This window comes from Phyllobates terribilis, unplaced genomic scaffold, assembly GCF_046119375.1.
Source record: "Phyllobates terribilis strain yellow unplaced genomic scaffold, ASM4611937v1 Scaffold_3__8_contigs__length_932513732, whole genome shotgun sequence".
NCBI lineage: Eukaryota > Metazoa > Chordata > Amphibia > Anura > Dendrobatidae > Phyllobates > Phyllobates terribilis.
The window spans coordinates 325,703,405-325,725,537 of record NW_027362763.1 but is presented as its reverse complement, the minus strand read 5'-3'; the positions used below and the strand labels follow the sequence as shown (position 1 = coordinate 325,725,537).

At 43.2% G+C, this 22,133-nt stretch overlaps 1 protein-coding gene across 5 annotated transcripts in view; it reads left to right on the top strand.

Moving 5' to 3' along the window:
- Nucleotides 1–22,133, top strand: part of LOC141259325 (probable cation-transporting ATPase 13A5) — a 1,017,982-nt gene that overhangs the window by 327,214 nt on the left and 668,635 nt on the right. For all 5 annotated transcript variants that reach the window (XM_073675091.1, XM_073675090.1, XM_073675088.1 and 2 more), the window contains 2 exons: nt 6,384–6,518; nt 6,603–6,675. In XM_073675091.1, the coding sequence (XP_073531192.1) occupies nt 6,384–6,518; nt 6,603–6,675 (208 nt within the window). The remainder of the gene's footprint in view (nt 1–6,383; nt 6,519–6,602; nt 6,676–22,133) is intronic.

The window sequence follows — 22,133 nt, the reverse complement described above, 5'->3', positions numbered from 1 at the left end:
TGAGGAGGAGGAGGAGGAAGAACAGGAGCTGGTATCATGCACTGTAGACGGTAGTACCTGCACAATTGTCATACAGTTGGTTCAGCATGAGTGGCCTGAGGATGGGGGAGGAGGAGGAGGAGGAGGAGAGCATGGTCAGTCGTCATCTTGGTGAGGACACGGAAGTCTTGCCCATTACCAGTCTGGCACGCATGGTTGACTTTTTGTTACGCTGCCTTAACCGTGACCCTCGCGTTGTCAAAATGTTGGGTGACAGTCATTACTGTTTTGTGACACTTTTAGACCCCCGCTACAAGGAGAACTTTCACTCTCTTATTCCTGAGGTGGAGAGGTCTACAAAAATGTGGTAGTACCAGAAGGCCCTTGCTGCAGAGCTGTTAAAAAAATTCCCATGTGAACACGCTAGCTGCAGAGGATACAGTTCGTTGGCCAACCAAGGAGTACAGGCAAGAGAGACGCAACTCCAATCCAACAGAGGCAGGGGAACACTGTTAACATTCTGGGACAGTTTTCTGAGACCCGCCCAGCTTACAGGCCCTGAGGCACGGGGTACTCTCACAAGGAGTGGATATTTTCAAAAGGTGGTGAGGGAGTACCTTGCCGACCGTACCAGTGTCCTCTGTGATTCCTCTGTGCCTTTTAATTATTGGGTATACAAGCTGGACACTTGGAATGAACTCGCTCTGTACGCCTTGGAGGTCATGGCCTGCCCTGCCACTAGCGTGTTATCGGAGCGTGTTTTTAGTGCCGCTGGGGGAATTATAACTGATAAGCGCACTCGCCTGTCAACTGACAATGCTGACAAGCTGACCCTTATCAAAATGAACAAGGGCTGGATTGGGCCAGATTTCTCATCACCACCAAATGACAGCAGAGTAACATAAAGTCAAATCCACTGTGTTATTTCAGGAGGTGTATTCCCATGCACCGCTTCACACCCACGCATGGGTATAAGCTTCCTTATTTTGGCTGTTTTTTGCTCTTCTCCTTATCTTCAGCCTCCACCATCACTATACCACCAGGGTGACCGTGGTCTGTTTTGCCAGCATTGCAAGTTCCTCTGTCCTAATTTTTGGCAGCTTTTGCTTGGAAGGCATAGGCAAAGACTATGGGAGACCCACTCCCCAATAGTGGGAATAATGTTTTTAATATGCTGTACTGCATGGCTCTTGTAAGGGGCATTAAAACCGTTTTGTTAAGCTACTGTGACCTCCACCAGTCTTCCAAGGGGCATTAAAACCGTCTTGCTAAGCTACTGTGACCTCCACTTCTCTTCCAAGGGGCATTAAAACCATCTTGTTAAGCTACTGTGACCTCCATGTCTCTTCCAAGGGGCATTAAAACTGTCTTGTTAAGCTACTGTGCCCTCCACCACTCTTCCAAGGGGCATTAAAACTGTCTTGTTAAGCTACAGTGACCTCCACGTCTCTTCAAAGGGCATTAAAACCGTCTTGTTAAACCACTCTGAACTCCACAGCTCTTCCAAGGGGCATTGAAATGTTGTTTCTAATTAACTCTAACCTCCACGACTCTTTCAACAGGCATTGCATTTCCTCCTAATTTTAGTCAGCTTTTGTTTTTCAATGCATAGGCGAACACTAAGGGAGACCCACTCCCCAATAATGGGTAGAACGTTTTTAGTACGCTGTAATACACATCTGTTTCAAGGGGCATTGCAGTTCCTCATAATTTTTGGAAAGCCTTCCATTCACTGCTTAGGCAACAATGTACAGGAGACCCAGTTGCTATAAATGGGAAAAAGGGTTTAGTTAAGGCACTCTGACCTCCATGTCACTTCCAAGGGGCACTGGAGTGCCTCGAAATATTTGGTAGGCATTGCACTCACTGTATGCCCTATAACTGTGTAGCCGAATCGCTCCTTTTGGTACAAAAACATATCCTACAATACATGTGTGGTTAACTGGCCTGATATTGATGTGAATGGTCCTTGTTCCTCCTGCTCTTTCTCCTTTGCCACCACCTCATCCATCATTCATCACCTGAAGCTTTGTTTTAACAGGAGTCATAGAACTGGGATAGTTGCAGGAAAACATCCAGCAATCCTCGGAGGAGGTAGGATATGCACCAAAACACTGACCACCTCAGGCCTTGCCGCTACTACATACATGCGCTTGCATTCCAAGGAACAGAAAGCTAAGGAGATGGATGGCCTCATGTTTATGAATAATTTAATCATTGTGTAAGAGGCCGACCACTGCTGCTGTCTACCTTCTGAACTTTGTGTTGAAGCCTGATTGACCCAGGACCCGCAATCCTCTATGTCTGGAGGACGTGTTGCATCCCAGTGTCCAACTGTGTCCCAGCTTCCACAATATTAACCCAGTGTGAAGGTGTCAGTGAGATGGACCATCCCTGGCCACATTCACTTGTCCACGTGTTTGTGGCTAGGCTTTCCTTCAGATAGGGGCGGCTGGGGACCGTTTATGGACAACCGGCCGCCCCCAGGCGGCTGGGGACAGTGTGTGAGCACCCGGCCGCGGGGCGGCTGGGACCGAGTATGGACACCCGGCCGCCCCCTGGCGGCTGGGGACCAAGCGTGGACACCCGGCTGGAGACTGAGTATGGATACCAGGCCGCCGACGCAGCCATGACGTGGTGGCCAGATTCTGCCTCCACATGCCTAAAAGGCCCAATTTCAAGTGCAAGCAAGCAATATGGTATTGCAGCCTGGGGGTGGGTCGGTGGCTGGCTGCATTCTTGCGCTTGCATTGCAAGGAAAAGGGGAGGTAAAATTGAACACTGCCCTGGGACAAGGACTTGCACCGGGATAGTTTCAAGTCTGCATCTTCTGATGCGGCAAGAATAACTTCTGATGGGCACACTTTTAGGCAGAGACCTGGGTGTCAGAGATGCTTCCAGGGGTCTTCGCCATGCTGTTCCCATGTCTTTTCAGCACTGTATGCATGTGTCACACAGCACATGGCCAGATAAGGTTGTAAAATGTTAAAATGACATTTCCAGGTGAATTCATTTGTCACGGTTGAAAGCAATACAAAAGTGCAAAAATGCATAAAAAATGCTACTTGTGAACATAGCCCAAGGTGTTTAGGAGTATTTTTGTTTTTGGTTATTTATTTTACCTCATACACAAGTCTTTACCCTGGAAAGGATGTTCCTAAACATATTTCACAGGTAAACCATTTCAGTTTCGTTTTTGAATGTTTTATTGTGAGCCCGTAAAAGTGGCTTAATACCTCTGACCACATTGTTGACAGCAGTGACCTGGGGGTAAAAAATGCTTCCTGGGTCGATCCCCATGCTGTCCCCATGTCATTTGAGCACTGTCACTATAGTTTTGGGCACTTTTTAGGCTTTCTACAGACTGCCGGGGGTGCCGCCGCAAAAATGCTCGGGCCTCCCATAGACTAACATTGGGCTCGTTGCTCGGGTCGAGCACTCGAGTATCACGGTGAGCTCGGCCCGAGCTTTGAGCACCCGAGCATTTTAGTGCTCGCTCAACACTACTAGTGATGTATTGGAGTGTTCTTTTGTGTGTTTGTTTTTCATGATTCCATAATTTTTTCCTCAGAATTGAGTGATTCCATAATTTTTCCCTCTGCTTGGTCTGAAAAAAATTACCCTTAGTGAATACCTCATTTTTTATCTTGATTTCTTTTAGTGGTTCTTAAAGCCATAAAGTTGCCATTTGAAATGACTTTAGCTTTGTGCCATGTCTGTGATTGGCTTTTTTTCAACAACATTAAACAATTGAATGAACATCCTCTGAGCCCGGTGATTCCATAATTTTTGCCAGGGGTTGTAAAACGTGGATCTAACAGAGTGGCAACCCAGTAGTCAGCACTATTTCAAGTCATAACTATATTGTTGCAGATAGTGCAGCAAGAAGACACTCATATGTCGGGCTCTTCCATGAGGTTCAAGCCCATGCTGTGTAGTTGACTGGGTAACTCTAATGCTTGTTTCCTCTATCACCTCCCGCCAACCACAAGCAGAGAGGGGATGATTATACTCTTCATCTTCTGACTGTTGCCCGCCCATCACCTCTTTCTTCTCCATTTGTTGCTCGGCTATTGCACCTTCACTAACAGTTTTTCTGGTATCACCAACCCCCCCTCGATCGCAGTGATCCACCCTTCCTTGGCATCCTGAGTTGTCCCCTAGTGTATGACATTAGTAACAGAAGAAAGTATTTCTTTAGTGTGGATGAGGCCTGTATAACATCCAAGTTATTCTCCAAACTATTTCAAACTGAGATGTCCCCTTCTGTATAAAGTTAGGAACAGTAGAAAGTATTTTTTTTTACTGTGGATAAGGCCTGTATTACATAGAACATATGCTCCAAGATATTTCAAACTGAGATCTAGCCTGCTGTATCATGTTAGTCACAGCAAAAAATAGTTTTTTTTTACTCTGCATATGTATAACAATTATAATGGATAACTCAGGAGTCTTTTTGCATGGAGTAAAGACACAACAGAACACAGTTTATAGGTGAGAAAGTCTATATTATAAATACACGGTGATTCAACACTAGTGTAGAGGAAAACTCAAAGTCCAGAAACACTCAGTGAAGATACCGAATGAAAACTTAACAATAGTCTGTAGGAAACTTCAGAGGAAAGTGCAATCAGCAGAGCAGTCTATAAAGCGCAGTTTAGTCTTGAAGATGATTGAAGCAAGAAAGTCTCTGTTTAGTCCAAGCACAGATATATATATAAGCAAGTCCATATAATATATTAAATCAACCAAGGAGGTCTGAGTAGGAAGTCTCAGATACTCCAGAACAGTCCCGTCCATGCTCTGCATCTACTTAATAGTAGGAAGAGACAGAGCAGCAACCAGGTTACATGTCTTGCAATTGCAGGTGAGGACAGTGACTGAGAGGGAGCAGCATGAGTAGCCAGAAGCAGAAGGAATGCTGGTAACAGGTGTAAACAGCAGAATCTCTGCGTGCAGGAAACAGGGGATTCATACAGGTTTGTAGGAGCAGGCAGAAAATCAGGAAGCCACCAGAACCAAAAACAGGACTAAGGCAGCACTGACTAGACTGAAAAGCACTGACTAGACTCTGTGGTGTTATAAAGGCAGGAAGACAAAGGGCACATGAGACAAAAGATGCCATCTTGAAAGAGGACAGGAATGTCCAAAAGGTAATCAAAAAATATTCAGAGTTCTGATAATAAGCTCTGCATACAGCTGAATTTCACCCCCCCAAAATGACTAAGTGGCTTATGGCTTATGGCAAACTCATAATTGTCACAGAAAAAAATATTTTTTGGACTCTGGCCAGCAACAGAAAAAATATATTAGTTTTACTCTGAAAACAGCAGAAGTTCAATGCCACTAAAGTACTATGTGGCTTATAGTAGACTGTATCATGTTTTCGACAGAAAAAAAATATTTTTTGGACTATAGCAAGCAACAGAAAATAGATTTTTAGAATTTTTTTTACTGTGCATACAGCTGAATTTCATCTCCAAAAAATTACAAGGTGGGCTACTGTAGCGCTATCACATTAGCAAATAAAAAAAAAAAGAAGATTTTTGTGCTCTGCATTCAGGAGTTCTGCATACCGCTGAATTTCAACCCCACAAAATGAAAAGGTGGGCTACTAGGGCTTGCTTGCTGAATCACATTAGCAAGTGAAAAAATAGATTGAAGGGATACTCGTGCATAGAGCACAATGCAAGCAGTGCACAGCACAGTTCTATGCCATGGGCCCTGCTGTTTTTGTCTGGACCTCAGTCACTAATAGCACAAGAAAAAAAACACAAAGGACACTAGTTATCTAAACTATCTGACTTCCAAGCAACCGCCTATCTATCTAGCTAAAATCTCTCAGTACACAGGAGCAAGGTGCAGCAGCAGCATCTGTGACCAGTGACATGCATAAAATGGCGCTCAGAGAATATGGCTGCTCTTTATATAGAGAGGACATGTGATTTCATTAGACAATGGCAGAAGCCCTTGTGTCTGGACAGTGTGGATGCTTCCTGCGCTCTGATTGGCTAGCAGCGAATTGCACACTTAAAGTTACAGAAAAAAATTAGAAGCATGGTGCTGCTCTCAGCTTGTGTTTGCTCTCACCAGCCCCTCCCCTCATCAAACAAGTCCCCCCACTCCTCATACACAAGCAGTATTCTAGCCAAACTGTTAAAAATACTGTAGTTGCACCATAATCATTTTCCCGCCCTTGTTATGTGCCATATTCATGTCGAATTTAACATTTGAGATCGGATTTCGAACATATTCGCTCATCACTAGTGTAGGCAACATCAGATCTTCACATATATTCAAATTCAATGCTAGATTGGGGTTTTTGGAACATAAGGAAATGATTCTATTACTATTATTGTTGAAGCTGTGAATATGTGAAATAATTCTTTTTTTCTACTTTACAGATTTTCAACCCATTTTATGTGTTCCAAGTCTATTCAGTATGTATTTGGATAGCTACAACATACTATGAATATAGCGTCGCTGTTATATGTATGACCACCTTGTCCATTTCTGCAACGGTATATAATTTAAGAAAGGTATGTGTGCCTGTGTTTAAAGAAAACCGTGCTATATTCCATTTTCCTTAACAAAAAATAAATACTCATCTTTTTTCATTTTAGCAATCAGTCAAACTGCACAGAATGTCAGCATCCTACAACAGCATTTTGGTTTCAGTGCTTCATAAAAATGGAGGTAACAGTTACAGAAAACATTCATTTACTTATAGTAACATGTAGCTATTTAGTAGTGTGTGTCTCTTTAGTGTTTCCTCTTTTTCATTTATAGATTTACAAATGTACATTGAAACAAACATGCAAAAGTATAATTATGTAAAAGTAGTACCTTCTGGTATAAAATACAGACTGACGGTATCTAATACACGTTAATCTAGGCAATATATAAATTTGCCTAATAGCAGGCAATGAGTACACAATTAAAGTATTCACTACTAGAGATGAGCGAATGCTTCAATATTCGATTTGGATTACTTTCACCGAATTTGCAATATCCGCCGATTTATTTGTCGACCATTTGCTGAACGTTACCGAATGCCATAGGATTCAATGAGGGGCAAAAAAACGCATACACAACACCTTCAAACAGGCCCAAAAGCTGCCAAAACACATCAAATTAGGGATAGACACCAGGAAAGTGACATCAATTGACCCAGAGTAAAAGTACTATAATTATTATTACTATTACAGTGAAATTTATTCCGTGGTGCTTTACATGTCAAAAGGGGTCACCTCTTGCACAAGAGGAGAGAGGACCCTGCCCACGAGGGCGCACAAACAATCTACAAGGTATGGGTGAGGATTAGTGATGAGCATATAGTTTCCTATGTCCAAACTTAACTTCAACATGAATCTGCCACATTTGGATTTGTGATTGGAAAAGTGAGCAAAATTTGTTAAATTCGGGAAAATCGGTAACATTTGTTAAATTAACATGGTTACGTGATTGCAGGGCAACTACAGAGTTTTTAACAGTTTTGCTAGCATAGTGTTTGTATATGATGAGCAAGGGGTTGTGGTAGATTAGTGGGGGGGCTGATGATAGCTCAGTGATGAGCGAACGTGCTCGCCACTGCTCGGTACTCACCCGAACATCACTGTGCTCGACGAGCTCGATGAGCATTTCCAGGTTGCTTGGGTAGGAACTCAGGTCCCCCCCGGCATGCTCAGTGCTCTTTAGAGAGCCAATCAACATGCAGGGATCACCTGCCACGCACTGTAATGCCGTAGCCATGTTGGTTGTGGGCATTACAGTGATTGCCTGGCCGCACATCATCATTAGGTGTATATAAGACCGGGCGCTGTCATGCTCATCACAGTCTACACCGGAATCAGGCATAGTAGGGATAGGTGATGCTGCATCAGGGAGATATTTTCTTGTTTATAGGTACTATAGGTATTCCACAACATATATCTATATCCATCTGAACTAACAGTCCTTCTAAGGCCTAATCCAGCTGCATATAATCAGTGCTAGGCAGGCAGGCAGTATAAGTGGCAGACTGCAGTGCATGATAAAGCACAAGAGGGTCCATTGAACGTCCTGTCTGCTGCTGCTGTAATAATTTCATATATTTCTAGACCTAGAAAGGCAATTTTTTTTTATCTTAATCCTGGTTATTTGCCTAAAAAGCAATCCAGAGGAAAACATGTTTCTGCTCACTGCAGAATAAAGCCAGATCTGTTCCATATTTCATCTGAACTTGGAAAATATTGACCTCCTTTTCCATTCTGTTGCAGTGTGTCGGAGAAGCTATTTAAACTAGGTCTCCATGTAGAATAATATTAGTAAATTACAGGCCTACAATTTAAAGCCGTGGTTTTCTGTCAGACATATCAATTAAAAGACTGTTCAAAAATCATACATTTCTTCCATTTTCATTCCATTGCAGTGTGTCGGTGAAGCTATTCACACTAGGTCTCCGTGTAAAATAATATTAGTAAATTACAGGCCTCAGTACTCTGTCCCCAGCCGCCACTATTTCTCCTGGTGTGCCGACCCAGCATTACACAAGCACGTGTCTCACAATATTAGACGTGACCTCAACAATGCAGATACTGGGAAAGTCCACCTAACCACGGACACGTGGACAAGTTCTTGTGGGCAGGAATGGTACATCTCGCTGATAGCACACAGTGTTAATATAGTGGAAGCTGGGACCCAGTCGGATCTTGAGACAGAATACGCCCTCCCGACTCCGAGGATTGCGGAACCTGGGTCGATCAGGGTGGCCCCCACATTTTACAGCTCCTGCACCTCCTCCTCTTCAGCATCCATCTCCAAAATGACCACATCAGTCGCAAACTAGAAGCACTGCAGCACTGCCTAGGCTAAGTGGCAACAGGCTGTACTGAAGCTAATTTGCTTAGATGACAAATCACACAATGCTGAAGAGTTGTGGACAGCTCTGAAAAAGCAGGCAGATCTGGGCTGACACCACTGACCCTACAGCCAGGCATGGTCATGTGTGACAATGGCCAGAATTTGGTGGTGACTCTGAGGCGAGCTCGCACACGTACCATGCCTGGCCCATGTGCTTAACCTCGTGGTTCAGAGATTTCTCAAAACCTACCCGGATATGTCGGATCTGCTTTTCAAAGTACGCCGCCTGTGTGCCCATTTTAGAAAGTCTGCAACAGCATTTGCAGCTTCCAGCTCACCATCTGATCTGCGATGTCTCCATGCATTGGAACTCTACATTGCAGATGTTGGGAAGGATTTGTGAGCAGAAGAGGGCAGCTGTTGAGTACCAGCATCAACAAGGCCGTCAGTATTCAGGTCAGACTCCACACATAAAACCTCAGGAGTAGACATGGATGTCAGACATCTGTACCATCTCCAAAACTTTGAGGACTCCATCAAGATGGTGAGCGGCGATGATGCAATAATTAGCATCACCATCCCACTTATCTGTCTTCTGAAATGCTCTCTGCTCACAATCAAAGAGGATACATTGTAGGCAGAGCACAATAAGATGGAGCAAGGAACCATACAGGGTGATTCCACACAGCCCAGCCTCATCTTATCATAGAATCATAGAATCATAGAATGGTAGAGTTGGAAGGGACCTCCTGGGTCATCTGGTCCGACCCCCTGCTCAAAGCAGGATTCACTAGATCATCTCAGACAGATGTCTGTCCAGCCTCTGTTTGAAGACGTCCATTGAAGGGGAACTCACCACCTCTCGTGGCAGCCTGTTCCACTCATTAATCACCCTAACTGTCAAAAAGTTTTTTCTAATATCTAATCTGTGTCTCCTACCATTTAGTTTCATCCCATTGCTTCTAGTCTTTCCTTGTGCAAATGAGAATAAAGATGATCCTTCTACAATGTGACAGCTCTTGACATATTTGTAGACAGCTATTAAGTCTCCTCTCAGTCTTCTTTTTTGCAAGCTAAACATTCCCAAATCCTGCAACCGTTCCTCATAGGACATGGTTTGCAGACCAGTCACCATTCTGGTCGCTCTTCTCTGAACTTGCTCCAGTTTGTCTATGTCTTTTTTAAAATGTGGTGCCCAAAACTGTACACAGTATTCCAGATGAGGTCTGACCAAAGAGGAGTAAAGACCGATAATGACTTCACGTGACCTAGACTGTATGCTTCTGTTAATACATCCCAGAATTGTATTTGCCTTTTTTGCTGCTGCATCACACTGTTGACTCATGTTCAGTCTATGATCTATTAGTATACCTAAGTCTTTTTCACATGTACTGTTGCTTAGCTCTATTCCTCCCATTCTGTATATGCTTTTTTTTATTGCCCAGATGTAGTACTTTGCATTTTTCCCTGTTAAAAACCATTCTGTTGGTTGCTGCCCACTGCTCCAGTTTATTTAGGTCTTTTTGAATCATCTCTCTCTCTTCTCTAGTATTAGCTATCCCTCCTAGCTTTGTGTCATCAGCAAATTTAATCAGTTTACCCTCAATTCCTTCATCTAAATCATTGATAAAGATGTTGAACAATACAGGTCCCAGGACGGAGCCCTGTGGTACCCCACTTGAGACATTCATCCAGCTGGATGTGAAGCCATTTACAACCACCCTTTGAGTCCGATCACTAAGCCAGTTATGAATCCACCTAACAGTTGCCTGGTCCATTGCATACTTGGTCATTTTTTCAATAAGGATGGTGTGAGATACTTTGTCAAATGCTTTGCTGAAGTCAAGATATACTATATCTACAGCATTTCCCTGATCCACCCAGTCAGTGATTCTGTCATAAAAGGAAATTAAGTTAGTCTGACATGACTTGTTAGTTACAAACCCATGCTGACTCTGGTTAATCACTTCATTCTTATCCATGTACTTACATACATGTTGTTTAATAATTTGTTCAAAGATCTTTCCTGGTATAGGCAGACTTACCGGCCTATAGTTCCCTGGGTCCACCTTCTTCCCCTTTTTGAAGATAGGAACAACATTTGCTCTTCTCCAGTCTTCTGGGACTTCTCCTGTTCTCCAAGAATTTTCAAAGATTATGGAGAGTGGTTCTAAAATTTCTTCTACGATCTCCTTCAGTACTCTGGGGTGTAATTCATCTGGACCTGGAGACTTGAACTCATTTATGTTAGCTAAATATTCCCTCACAATCTTTCTGTTTACAGATAACTTGGATTCCTCTATTCCTTTAAAAGGACAGTGAAGATCAGTTGATGTTACATATTCTTTCTGAGAGAAAACAGATGCAAAATAGGAATTAAAAAGTTTGGCCTTCTCAACATCCTCTCTTACCATTTCTCCATTTTCATCCTGTAAAAATCCTATAGCATCTTTGACTTTTCTTTTACTTTTGACATACCCCCAAAATCCTTTTTTATTGCTTTTGACATCTCTTGCAAGCCTTAATTCATTGTCAGCTTTAGCTAACCTGATACGTGCCCTGCAGGATCTGCAGACTGCATTATAATCTTCTTTAGATATGCCTCCCTCTTTCCATTTAATAAACATTTCTTTCTTTCTTTTTAGCAGGTGTTTAAGTTCTGTGTTCATCCATCCTGGTTTCCTTAAATGCTTCCCATTCTTCCTACTTTTCGGGATTGTTAACGATTGTGCTTTGAGAATCTCATTTTTAAAAATTTCCCATCCTTCCTGGACATTTTTGTCCTTAAGGACATCCAGCCATTGGATCCCTCCTATTCTCTTTCTGAGTCTCTTAAAATCTGCCTTTCTAAAATCTATCCTTGAAGTTTGAGTCTTCACATGTCTTCCTCCTCTAGTTATCCAAAATTCTATAATAGCATGATCGCTGCCTCCTAGGGTCCCAGCCACCTTTACCTCCTCAACCATTTCCTCCCTGTTTATAAGGATTAGATCCAAAGTAGCAGATCCCCTTGTTTTCTCTCCTACCTTTTGGAAGATAAAGTTGTCAGCAAGAGAGGATAAGAATTTGCTTGACCTGTTAGTTTTACTTGAGAGAGATTCCCAACAAATGTCTGGATAGTTGAAATCTCCCATGACCACTACGTCATATTTTTTGGAGAACTTGGTCATTTGATACATAAAGAGTTCATCCATATCTTCAGCTTGCCCAGGTGGCCTGTAGTAAATGCTTACAATGGTGTCCTTTCCGTTGTTCTCTCCTTGTATTCTTACCCAAAGAGTTTCCACAGAACTCCCAGTCTCTGAAGCTTCAATCTCTGTGCAGATATACGCTTTTCTAACATACAATGCAACACCTCCTCCTCGTTTATCAAGTCTGTTTCTTGCAAATAAGTTGTATCCTTTTAGACTTTTATTCCAATCATGTGTATCGTCCCACCAAGTTTCAGTGATTCCAATGACATCATATTCCTTTTCCTGCATTAGTAGTTCCAATTCTCCTTGTTTGTTGCCCATGCTTTGTGCATTTGTATAAAAACATTTTAGTTTGTGATTGGTTTCTCTTCCTCCCATATTTTTATTATTTAAATTGTTTTGTCTTTGTTCTTCTTTTCCACTTCCAGTAGCAGAGATCTCAATAGTATTTATCAGCTGTATGGCTTTTTCTGGCCTTTTGCTTCCCTTCCCACATTGTTCTAGTTTAAAGCTCTTCTGATGAGTGTAACAAGGCGACTTCCAAATACATGTTTTCCAGTCTTCGTAAGGTGCACCCCATCTCTAGCAAGTAGTCCATCGTATAGGTAATTCATTCCGTGATCCAGAAATCCAAATCCTTGTTGACGGCACCATCGACGTAGCCAGTTGTTCACCTGTAGAATCTTATTCCACCTCATTGTTCCATGGCCATCCACTGGGAGGATGGATGAGAAGACCACCTGCACTCCCAATTCTTTCACTTTCTTGCCTAAGTCTTCAAAGTCACTGCAGATGGTTTCCAGGTCCTTTCTTGTTGTGTCATTTGTCCCCACATGTATTAGCAGGAATGGGTAGTGATCTGTAGGTCTGAAGATTCTTGATATCCTGTCAGACACATCTTTAATTTTTGCTCCTGGAAGACAGCACATTTCTCTTGAGGTTATGTCTGGTCTGCAGATAGCGGCCTCTGTTCCTCTTAACAGGGAATCCCCCATGACCACCACTCTCCGTTTTTTCTTCACAACATTCTTCTTTCTCCATCCAGGAGGATTCTGAGGGCTTACAAGGTTATTTATTGCTGGCAAAGTCTTATTTTGCTGTATTTCTTCATGGTTCTCCTGCGTGAGAGCCTGGTACTGGTTCCTGAGCAGTATGGGTGCTGACTGCCTCTCGATCCTCCTGCTTCTGTGGGTCACATGCCTCCATTCCTCTGTTTCGTCAGGTGCAGTTCGAATTTCTTCTCTTTCTGAATCATGAAGAGATAATTCTGCTCTGTCTAAGAACTCTTCACCTTCCTTAATGATTTTCAAGGTAGTTAACCTCTCTTCTAGATTTCGCAACTTTTCCTCCAACAGGGACACAAGCTTGCATTTCTGGCATGTGAAGTTTGGCTTTTCCACTGGCAAGTCTGTGAACATGTAGCAGGATATGCAGCTCACCAAATGGCTCCTGGACTCTTCCATGTTCTTATTGTTAATGTTCTGAAAACAGCTTAAAAAAAAGCTTCAAAATGCGGTTTACCGATGTCCTCTTTTCAGCTCCAACAGCCAAAATCCAGTGTTCTTTGAGCTCGCGGAGACTCTTCACTTACCCCAAAATGCAGTGGGAATATGCAAATTATCTCCTCAGGACTCCTCCCCTGGTTTACCGATGTCCTCTTTTCAGCTCCAACAGCCAAAATCCAGTGTTCTTTGAGCTCACGGAGACTCTTCACTTACCCCAAAATGCAGTGGGAATATGCAAATTATCTCCTCAGGACTCCTCTTATTCCAATGTGGATTGGTTGACAATGAGGAAGAGGAGGAGGAAGAACAGGAGCTAGTTTCCTGCACTATAGACGGTACTACATGCACAACTGTCATACAGTCTGTTCAGCGTAAATGGCCTGGGGACAGGGAGGAGGAGAAAGAGGTGGAGGATGAGGAAGAGAACATTTTCAGTCATCCTCTTGGTGAGGACATGGAAGTCTTGCTTCTTTGCAGTCTGGCACACATGGCTGAGTTTATGTTATGCTGCCTTTCCCGTGACCCTCACATTGTCCAAATTTTGGGTGACAGTCAGTACTATTTTGTGACGCTTCTAGACCCATGCTACAGGGAGAACTTTCTGTCTCTTATTCCCTTGCAGGACAGGCCTAATAAAATGGTGCAATACGAGAAGGCCCTTGTAAAAAATTCCCATATGAAAACGCTGGTGGCAGAGGTAATAATTCGTTGGACAACCAAGGAGTACAGGCGAGAGAGCCACAAATGCTTTCCAGCAGAGGCAGGGGAACACTGTCAAAGCTTTGGGACAGTTTTCTCAGACCCTCCCATCGCACAAGCGGGGTACTCTCCCAAGGAGTGTAAAGTTTCAGAAGATGGTGAGGGAGTACCTTGCCGACTGTACCAACATCCTCCATGATTCCTTTGTGTCTTATAATTATTGGGAACCCAAGCTGGACACTTAGCATGAACTGGCTCTCTACACCTTGGAGGTCCTGGCCTGCCCTGCCGCTAGCATTTTGTCAGAGTGGGTGTTTAGTGCTGCTGGTGGAATTATAACTGATAAGCGCATTTGCCTGTCAACTGAAAATGCTGACAGACTGACTCTTATAAAAATGAACAAGAGCTGGATTGGGCCAGACTTCTCAATACCACTGAATGATAGCAGAGGAACAAGCTCAAATCCAGTGTCCTTTTTTTGGGGAGGTCTAACTCTGTTCTCATGCACCTCTGTCTTCACACGCAGACATGGGTATACGCTTCCTGATTTTGTCTATTTGCTCTTGTCCTCCTCCTTCCCTGCATCCTTATCCTCCACCACCATATCACCACCATATGCACCATATCAACATATCTACGTCTCTTCCAAAGGGTATTGGAGTTCCTCCAAATTTTTGGCAGACATTGCTTCACTGCATAGACAAACAGTTTGGGAGACACACTTCCTAATAATGGGAGCAGTTTTTGCAGGAGACCCTGCAACCTCTACGTCACTTGCAAGGGGCATTGGAGTTCCTCCAAATTGTTGGCAGCCGTTGCATTCACTTCATACCCTATAACTGTATGGCAGACCCTCTCCTTTCTGTTGGGAACATGTCGTTACTGTGACTCTGCTCTATGTGTTTTTAAATAGATAGTGGGTTTTTTCCCAAATTTTGGCAGCCCTTGCAGTCACTGCATGGGCATTACCACTATAGGAGACCCGCTCCTTTATAATGGGAACATTTTTTTTACTGAGACCCTCTTCTATGTCTCTTCAATGGGGTATTCAGATGCATCTAAATTTTTGGCAGCCCTTGCAGTCACTGCATAAGCAATAACAGTATAGGAGATCCACTCATTAATAATGGGAGCAACAAAGCATAGCTGGCTGATTGCTCTCTAACAATAGCGAGGGCCAACTGCTGGCCCTTTAAGAATAGTAAGGGCCACCTGATGGCTCTATAAAAATAGGCTTTGTGACTTTCAGAGTCCTTCCATCATAAATGAAACAGGATGTGTCGGATGATGTTACACACCACATGGCCAGATAATGTTGTAAAATGTTAAAATGACATTTCCCAGTGAATGCATTTGTCTTAAAATATAACGTAAAAAAAATAAAAAATAAAAATACAGTAGGATCTTTGTTTAGTATAAAAAACAGACTCGCCAATGTAACCTCAATGTAATCACATTGTTCAGCTCCTGCACTTACTCTTCCAGTTTGGCATCCTTTTCTGAAATGACCACATCAGTCACAAGCTTAAAGCACTGCAGCACTGCCTTGGCCTAGCTGCAACAGGCTGTGCTGAAAATAACATGATAAATGCTTAGGTGACAAACTTCCCACGCTGTTGGTGAACGAGTTGTTGAAAGCTGTAACACAGCAGGCAGCATGATCTGTGGCTCTCACCACTGAACATAAAGCCAAACATGGTAGTGTGTGACAACATGCGGAACCTGGTGACAGAGAAATGACAGCCGGAGTAGAGACGGTTTTCCTCTATGCCAGTCCTTTCACCGAGCTAAAGAATATGGCTGTGGTGAAATACAACTCCCACTGAGAAACATTGTCAGACTGAAAAATATTGGGCCCACCAGAGGATTTGATTCTGAGGGCCCACCTTTCTCCCCAGCTCAAGAGTCCCATAGCAGCTACATAGTTTGCACCTATCATGAACTCTCCTGATGGAGAAGCCAGGGCCCACTTGAGGATTCTCTGGTGGGCCCGTCCAACCCTGCAGAGAAGCAGCCCTAGCTAAGAAGTGTGTTTGGGAAGGTTCCTGGACACTATATGGCTGCAATTTTAATGTGGACTGGCTCCGTACCATCCCTGGCCACAATCACCTGTCCACGTGTTTGTGGTTAAGCAGTACTTCCCAACTAAGTGGCAGTTGGGGGCCGAGTATGGACACCCGGCCGCTGATACCATGAGGTTGTGGACAGCTTCCTCCTCCACGACCCTAAAAGGCCACATTTCAAGTGCAAGCTGCTGTCAAAAATTTGGCAGTTTAATATTGCAGCCTGTTGGTGCTTGGGTGGCTGGCTGCATATTTGCACTTGCATTCCAAGGAATGAGGTAGGCACAACTAAATGCAGCACTGGGACAAGGACGTGGACAGTGATTGTTTTAAGTCTGCAATGACAGGTGCATGGCGGGAGGAATCTTTGCATGCGCCAAGGATCACTTATGATGGGCACACTTTTAGGCAGTGACCTGGGAGTCAGAGATGCTTCCAGGGATCTTCCCCATGCTGTTCCCATGTCTTATTACTGTATGCATGTGTCTGATATGTCACACACCACATGGCCAGATAAGGTTGCAAAATGTTAAAATGACATTTCTAGAGTGAATGCATTTGTCTTGGTTGAAAGCAATGCAAAAGTGCAAAAACATGTGACGTGTGAACAAAGCCCAAGGTGTGGAGGAGCATTTTTGTATTTGGTTATTTATTTTGCCTTATATTCAAGTCATTACCCTGGAAAGGATGTTCTTTAACATTTTTCCCAGGAAAATCCATTTGGTTTCGTTTTAGCATGTTTTAATGTGAGTCTGTAAAAGTGACGTAATACCTCTGACAACATTGTTGACAGCAGTTACCTGGAAGTCAGAAATGCTTTCAGGGGTATTCCCCATGCTGTTTCCATGTCATTTGAGCACTGCTCCCATCGATTTCGGCAATTTTTAGGCCCTCTACAACCCCTGGCAAAAATTTTGGAATCACTGGGCTTGGAGGATGTTCATTCAGTTGTTTACTGTTGTTGAAAAAAAATAGATCACAGGTTTTGATGCAGGTGTTAGTTTTGGAAATGAAAATTTACAGGGTGATTCCATAAATTTTTCCTCAGAATTGAGTGATTCCATAATTTTTTCCCTCTGCTTGGTCTGAAAAAAATCACCCTTACTGAGTACCACATTTTTTTTCTTGATTTCTTTTAGTGTTTCTTAAAGCCATAAAGTTGCCATTTGAAATGATTTTAGTTTTGTGCCATGTCTGTGATCTGCTTTTTTTCAACAACATTAAACAACTGAATGAACATCCTCCAAGCCCAGTGATTCCATAATTTTTGCCAGGGGATGTACAAACCGCCGGGGGGAGCCACCTGAAAAATGCTCGAGTTTCCCACAGACTTAAATTGGGCTTGTTACTCTGACCGAGCGCTTGAGCATTCCAATTTGCTCGACTCAGACAATGAGTACCCGAGCATTTTAGTGCACGCTCAGCACTACTCAGAACAGGTCACATCAGCGGCGCACTGTTTTTTTTTCTTGTAGGTGGTAACTTTTAGTCAGGAAACCGCGGCTAGCCGATTAGAGAGCAGGAAGCATCCACAGTGTCCCAGACACAAGGGCTTCTGCAATTGGCTGCTGAAATCACATGTCCTCTCCATATAAAAGCCGGCCATATTCTCTCATCACCATTTTATGCATGTTACTCGTGTTAGATGCTGCTCCTGCACCCAGCTGCTGTGTAATGAGAGATATTAGCTAGATAGATGGGCGCTTCTGTAGAAGTCAGATAATGTAGATAAGTCCTGTGCTGTGTACCTGTTCAATCGACCTTGCAGCCCTTTAATTTGTTTTTGGGCAATTACTGAGATTCTGACACAAAGAGCAGGGCCTATGGCATAGAACGGTGTTGTACATCTGTTGCACTGTCTGTGCTCCATGCAGGGGTATACCTTCAATCTATTTTTGCACTTGCTAATGTGATAAAGCAAGCAAGCCCTGGTAGGCCACTTACTAATTTTGTGGGGTTAAAATTCAGCTATCTGCAGAGCTTGTCAGTGCAGAGCTTCTGAGTACAGAGCACAAAAAACTTTTTTTTTCATTTGTTAATGAGATGCAAGCTGTGTTAGCCCAGTTTGTCATTTTTTTGGTGGGTGAACTTCAGTTTTATGCACAGTAAAACAAATATTTTTTTTCTGTTGGCAGGCAGAGTCCACCAAATTTTTTTTTTGTGTAGCAAATGTCATACACTCTGCTATATGTCAGCTACTATGTAAGTGGCGGTGAACTTCAGATGTTTTTAGAGTAAAAAAATATATTTTTTTCTGTTGCTAGCCACAGTCCAACAAAGATTTTTTTGTGTGGCAAACGTGATACAGTCTGCTAAAATCCACCTACTATCTTAGCAGCAGTGAACCTCAGTTGTTTTCAAAGTAAAAAAAAGAATTTTTTTTTGTCTTGCTAGGCAGAATCCACAAAAGATTTTTTGTGTGGCAAATGTCACATACTATGCTATACGTCAGCTACTACGTCAGTGGCGGTGAACGTCAGCTGTTTTCAGAGTAAAAAATATATATATTTTTACTGTTGCTAGGCAAAGTCCAAAATTTTTTTTTTTTTCTGTCGCAAACGTGTTACACTCTGCTATAAGCCACCTAGTCCTTTTAGTGGCGGTGAAATTCAGCTTGTGCACAGGCAAAAAAATCAATTTTTTGCTGTTCCCAATGTGACGCAGCAGGCTAGATCTGAGTTTGAAATAGTTTGGAGAATATCTCCCATGTTATACAGGCCTCATCCACAGTACAAAAAATACTTTGTTAGGTTAGCATTGTTATACAGCAAGCCATATCTTATCTTGTCATTTAGTGCTGCTGAAATTCAGGTGTGTGCAGAGCTGTACAGAGGAAAAAAAATCTAATTTTATTTTGCTCCTACCACAGTATATGAGCTACATGAGTGGGAAAAAGAGAGGCTGTGGTGGAAGGGTTAAAAGGCTTGGTGTTCAAGGTATGCGTGGGGTAGGTGGTAATATTTGTGAAAGCACTAGTGAACCAACAATGTCATGTCCTAACTAGTGTTGAGCGAACATGCTCGACACTGCTCGGTACTCGCTCGAGCATCACGCTACTCGGGATGTTCGGCGGGCACCGAGCATTTCCGGGATACTCTGGCGGGAGCGCGGGTCTCTGCCCTGCATGTTTGGCGCTCTTTACAGAGCCAATGAACATGCAGGGATTGCCAGCCAGTCACTGTAATACCGCAGCCATGTTGGTTGTGGGCATTACATTGATTGGCTGGCCGCACAGCGTCACCTCGAGTATTTAAAACCAGGCGCCGCCATCTTGGACACAGATGGCTGGGATCAGACAGTGTAGGGACAGCACTGCTGATTTAGGGAGAGATATATATACTGCAAAATCGTTTGTGTAGGGTCTGTAAAGGCTGCCAGATCAAACAAACAGTCCTTCTCAGGACTAATATCCATCCCAGATATCAGGCAGGCTGTATAGGAGACGCAGTGGTTATACCAGCAAACACTGCATTACTGTCCTGTGTGCTCCTGTTGCTGAAATTGCTGGACTTACAGTAGCTCCAGGTCTCGGGGGCCAGGAAAAGTCCTTTTTTTTCATCTAAATCCTCTTTTTTTTTCCTCCTTCACACTGTACAAATACCCGTCATATTAACCTTTTGGTGAGTCCCCCCCCCCCAAAAAAATAAAAAGTGTGTCTCTGATTTTTCAGAAACAAATATATCTGCTGAAAATATTCTGGTGTAAGCTAGAGAAACAGAAGTGTGGTTTTGCAGTTCCACGGTTCAAACCTCTGTATTATCCACCTTTGGGCCATTTGTATCTAAAAAAAACCAGTTTGAGTGTGTCGCTCACTGTTCAGCCGCAAATATATATATTTAAAAAAGTCTGGTATACACCAGTAAATTATAACTGTGGTTTTGCTGTTCCACGGTAAAAAAATCTCTCTTGTCCTGCTTTTGGAATTATTTGCCGTAAAAAAAAAACTAATAGTGTCTCCCTGATTTTTCAGACACAAATATATCTGTTGAAAATAGTCTGGTGTAGGCCAGAGAACTAGAAGTGTGGTTTTGCAGTTCCATGGGTCAAATCTCTGTAATATCCTGCTTTTGACATTTTTTGCCATAAAGAAAACCAGTAGTGTCTCCTGATTGCTCAGACACAAATATATCTGTTGAAAATAGTCTGGTGCTGGCCGGAGAAATAGAAGTGTGGTTTTGCAGTTCCACGGGTCAAATCTCTGTATTATCCTGCTTTGGCATTTTTTGCCATAAAGAAAAACAGTAGTGCCTCCTGATTGTTTAGACACAAATATATCTGCTGAAAATAGTCTGGTGTAGGCCAGAGAACTAGAAGTGTGGTTTTGCAGTTCCATGGGTCAAATCTCTGTAATATCCTGCTTTTGACATTTTTTGCCATAAAGAAAACCAGTAGTGTCTCCTGATTGCTCAGACACAAATATATCTGTTGAAAATAGTCTGGTGTTGGCCCAAGAAATAGAAGTGTGGTTTTGCAGTTCCACGGGTCAAATCTCTGTATTATCCTGCTTTTGGCATTTTTTGCCATAAAGAAAAACAGTAATAGTGTCTCCTGATTGTTCAGACACAAATATATCTGTTGAAAATAGTCTGGTGAAGGCCAGAGAAATAGAAGTGTGGTTTTGCAGTTCCACGGTTCAAACCTCTGTATTATCCACTTTTGGGCAATTTTTACCTAAAAAAAAAATAGTTTGAGTGTGTCGCTCACTGTTCAGCCGCAAATATATATATTTAAAATTGTCTGGTAAACCCCAGTAAACAATAACTGTGGTTTTGCCATTCCGCGGTAAAAAATCTCTACTATTCAGCTTTTGGTATTTTTTCCGTGAAGAAAAACAGTAATAGTTTCTCCCTGATTGTTCAGATTGTTTAAAAGAGTCGGGTGTAGGCCAGAGAAATAGAACTGTGGTTTTCCTCTTCCACGGTTCTAATCTCCTTTTTATTACACTTTTTCCATTGATAGTGCGAGTGTAAGCTATTTTACTTCATTTACAAGGGGCAAGGAGTGAGGCAAGGGACGTGGAACTGGACGTTCTGGTGATGGTGCATGCAGAGGACGGGGCCGTGGCCAAGGTGAAAATGTGTCACAACCAACAGCCACATCTTCTCGCTCCCACTTCTTGACCGAATTACTAGGGAAGCACAGAACAACACCAGAATTGCGAATTGATCAGTGTGAACAGGTTATTAATTGGATAGCAGATAATACTTCCAGTTACCTGGGCACCACCACCTCCGGTTGGTCTTCCACACTGTCAACTCTTAGTAGCTGTGAGCCTCGACCGCATACTCCTCCTCACCCTGATGCTCCTTCCTCCCACCATGCCGAGTGTCGTCAGACAGCAACTGATCCCACACTTGGACACTCTGAAGAGCTGTTCACTGGTCTATTTCCAGATTTGTGCCCCTCGCCTGCTCCGCTTGAAGGGGTGGAAGAGGAGATCCCATGTAGCGATGCCCAAATATTTGAACAGCCATGGCCACAGGAAGTCGACGATGGCAATTTGTCACAAGAGGTGGACGATGACGAGACACAATTGCCAGGAAGTGAGGAGGAGTATCGTGGTGCGCAAGTGGAGGAGGAGGAGGAGGTGGATGATCTAGTAACTGACCCCATGTGGCAGGAGGACACGCAGAGCGAGGCCAGCAGCACACAGGGTGAGGGAGCTAGAGTACCCCAATAGGCAGGAAGAAGCAGTGTGGTGGCCGCACACAGAAGGCAGGCAACAGTTCCCCCTAACACCAACACGAGGGACGTTGCCAGTACTACCTGTAGGTCTTCCAGAGTCTGGAATTTTTTTAAAGACTCTGCTGCTAACCCCAAAAAGGCCATTTGTACTACCTGCCATGCCAGCA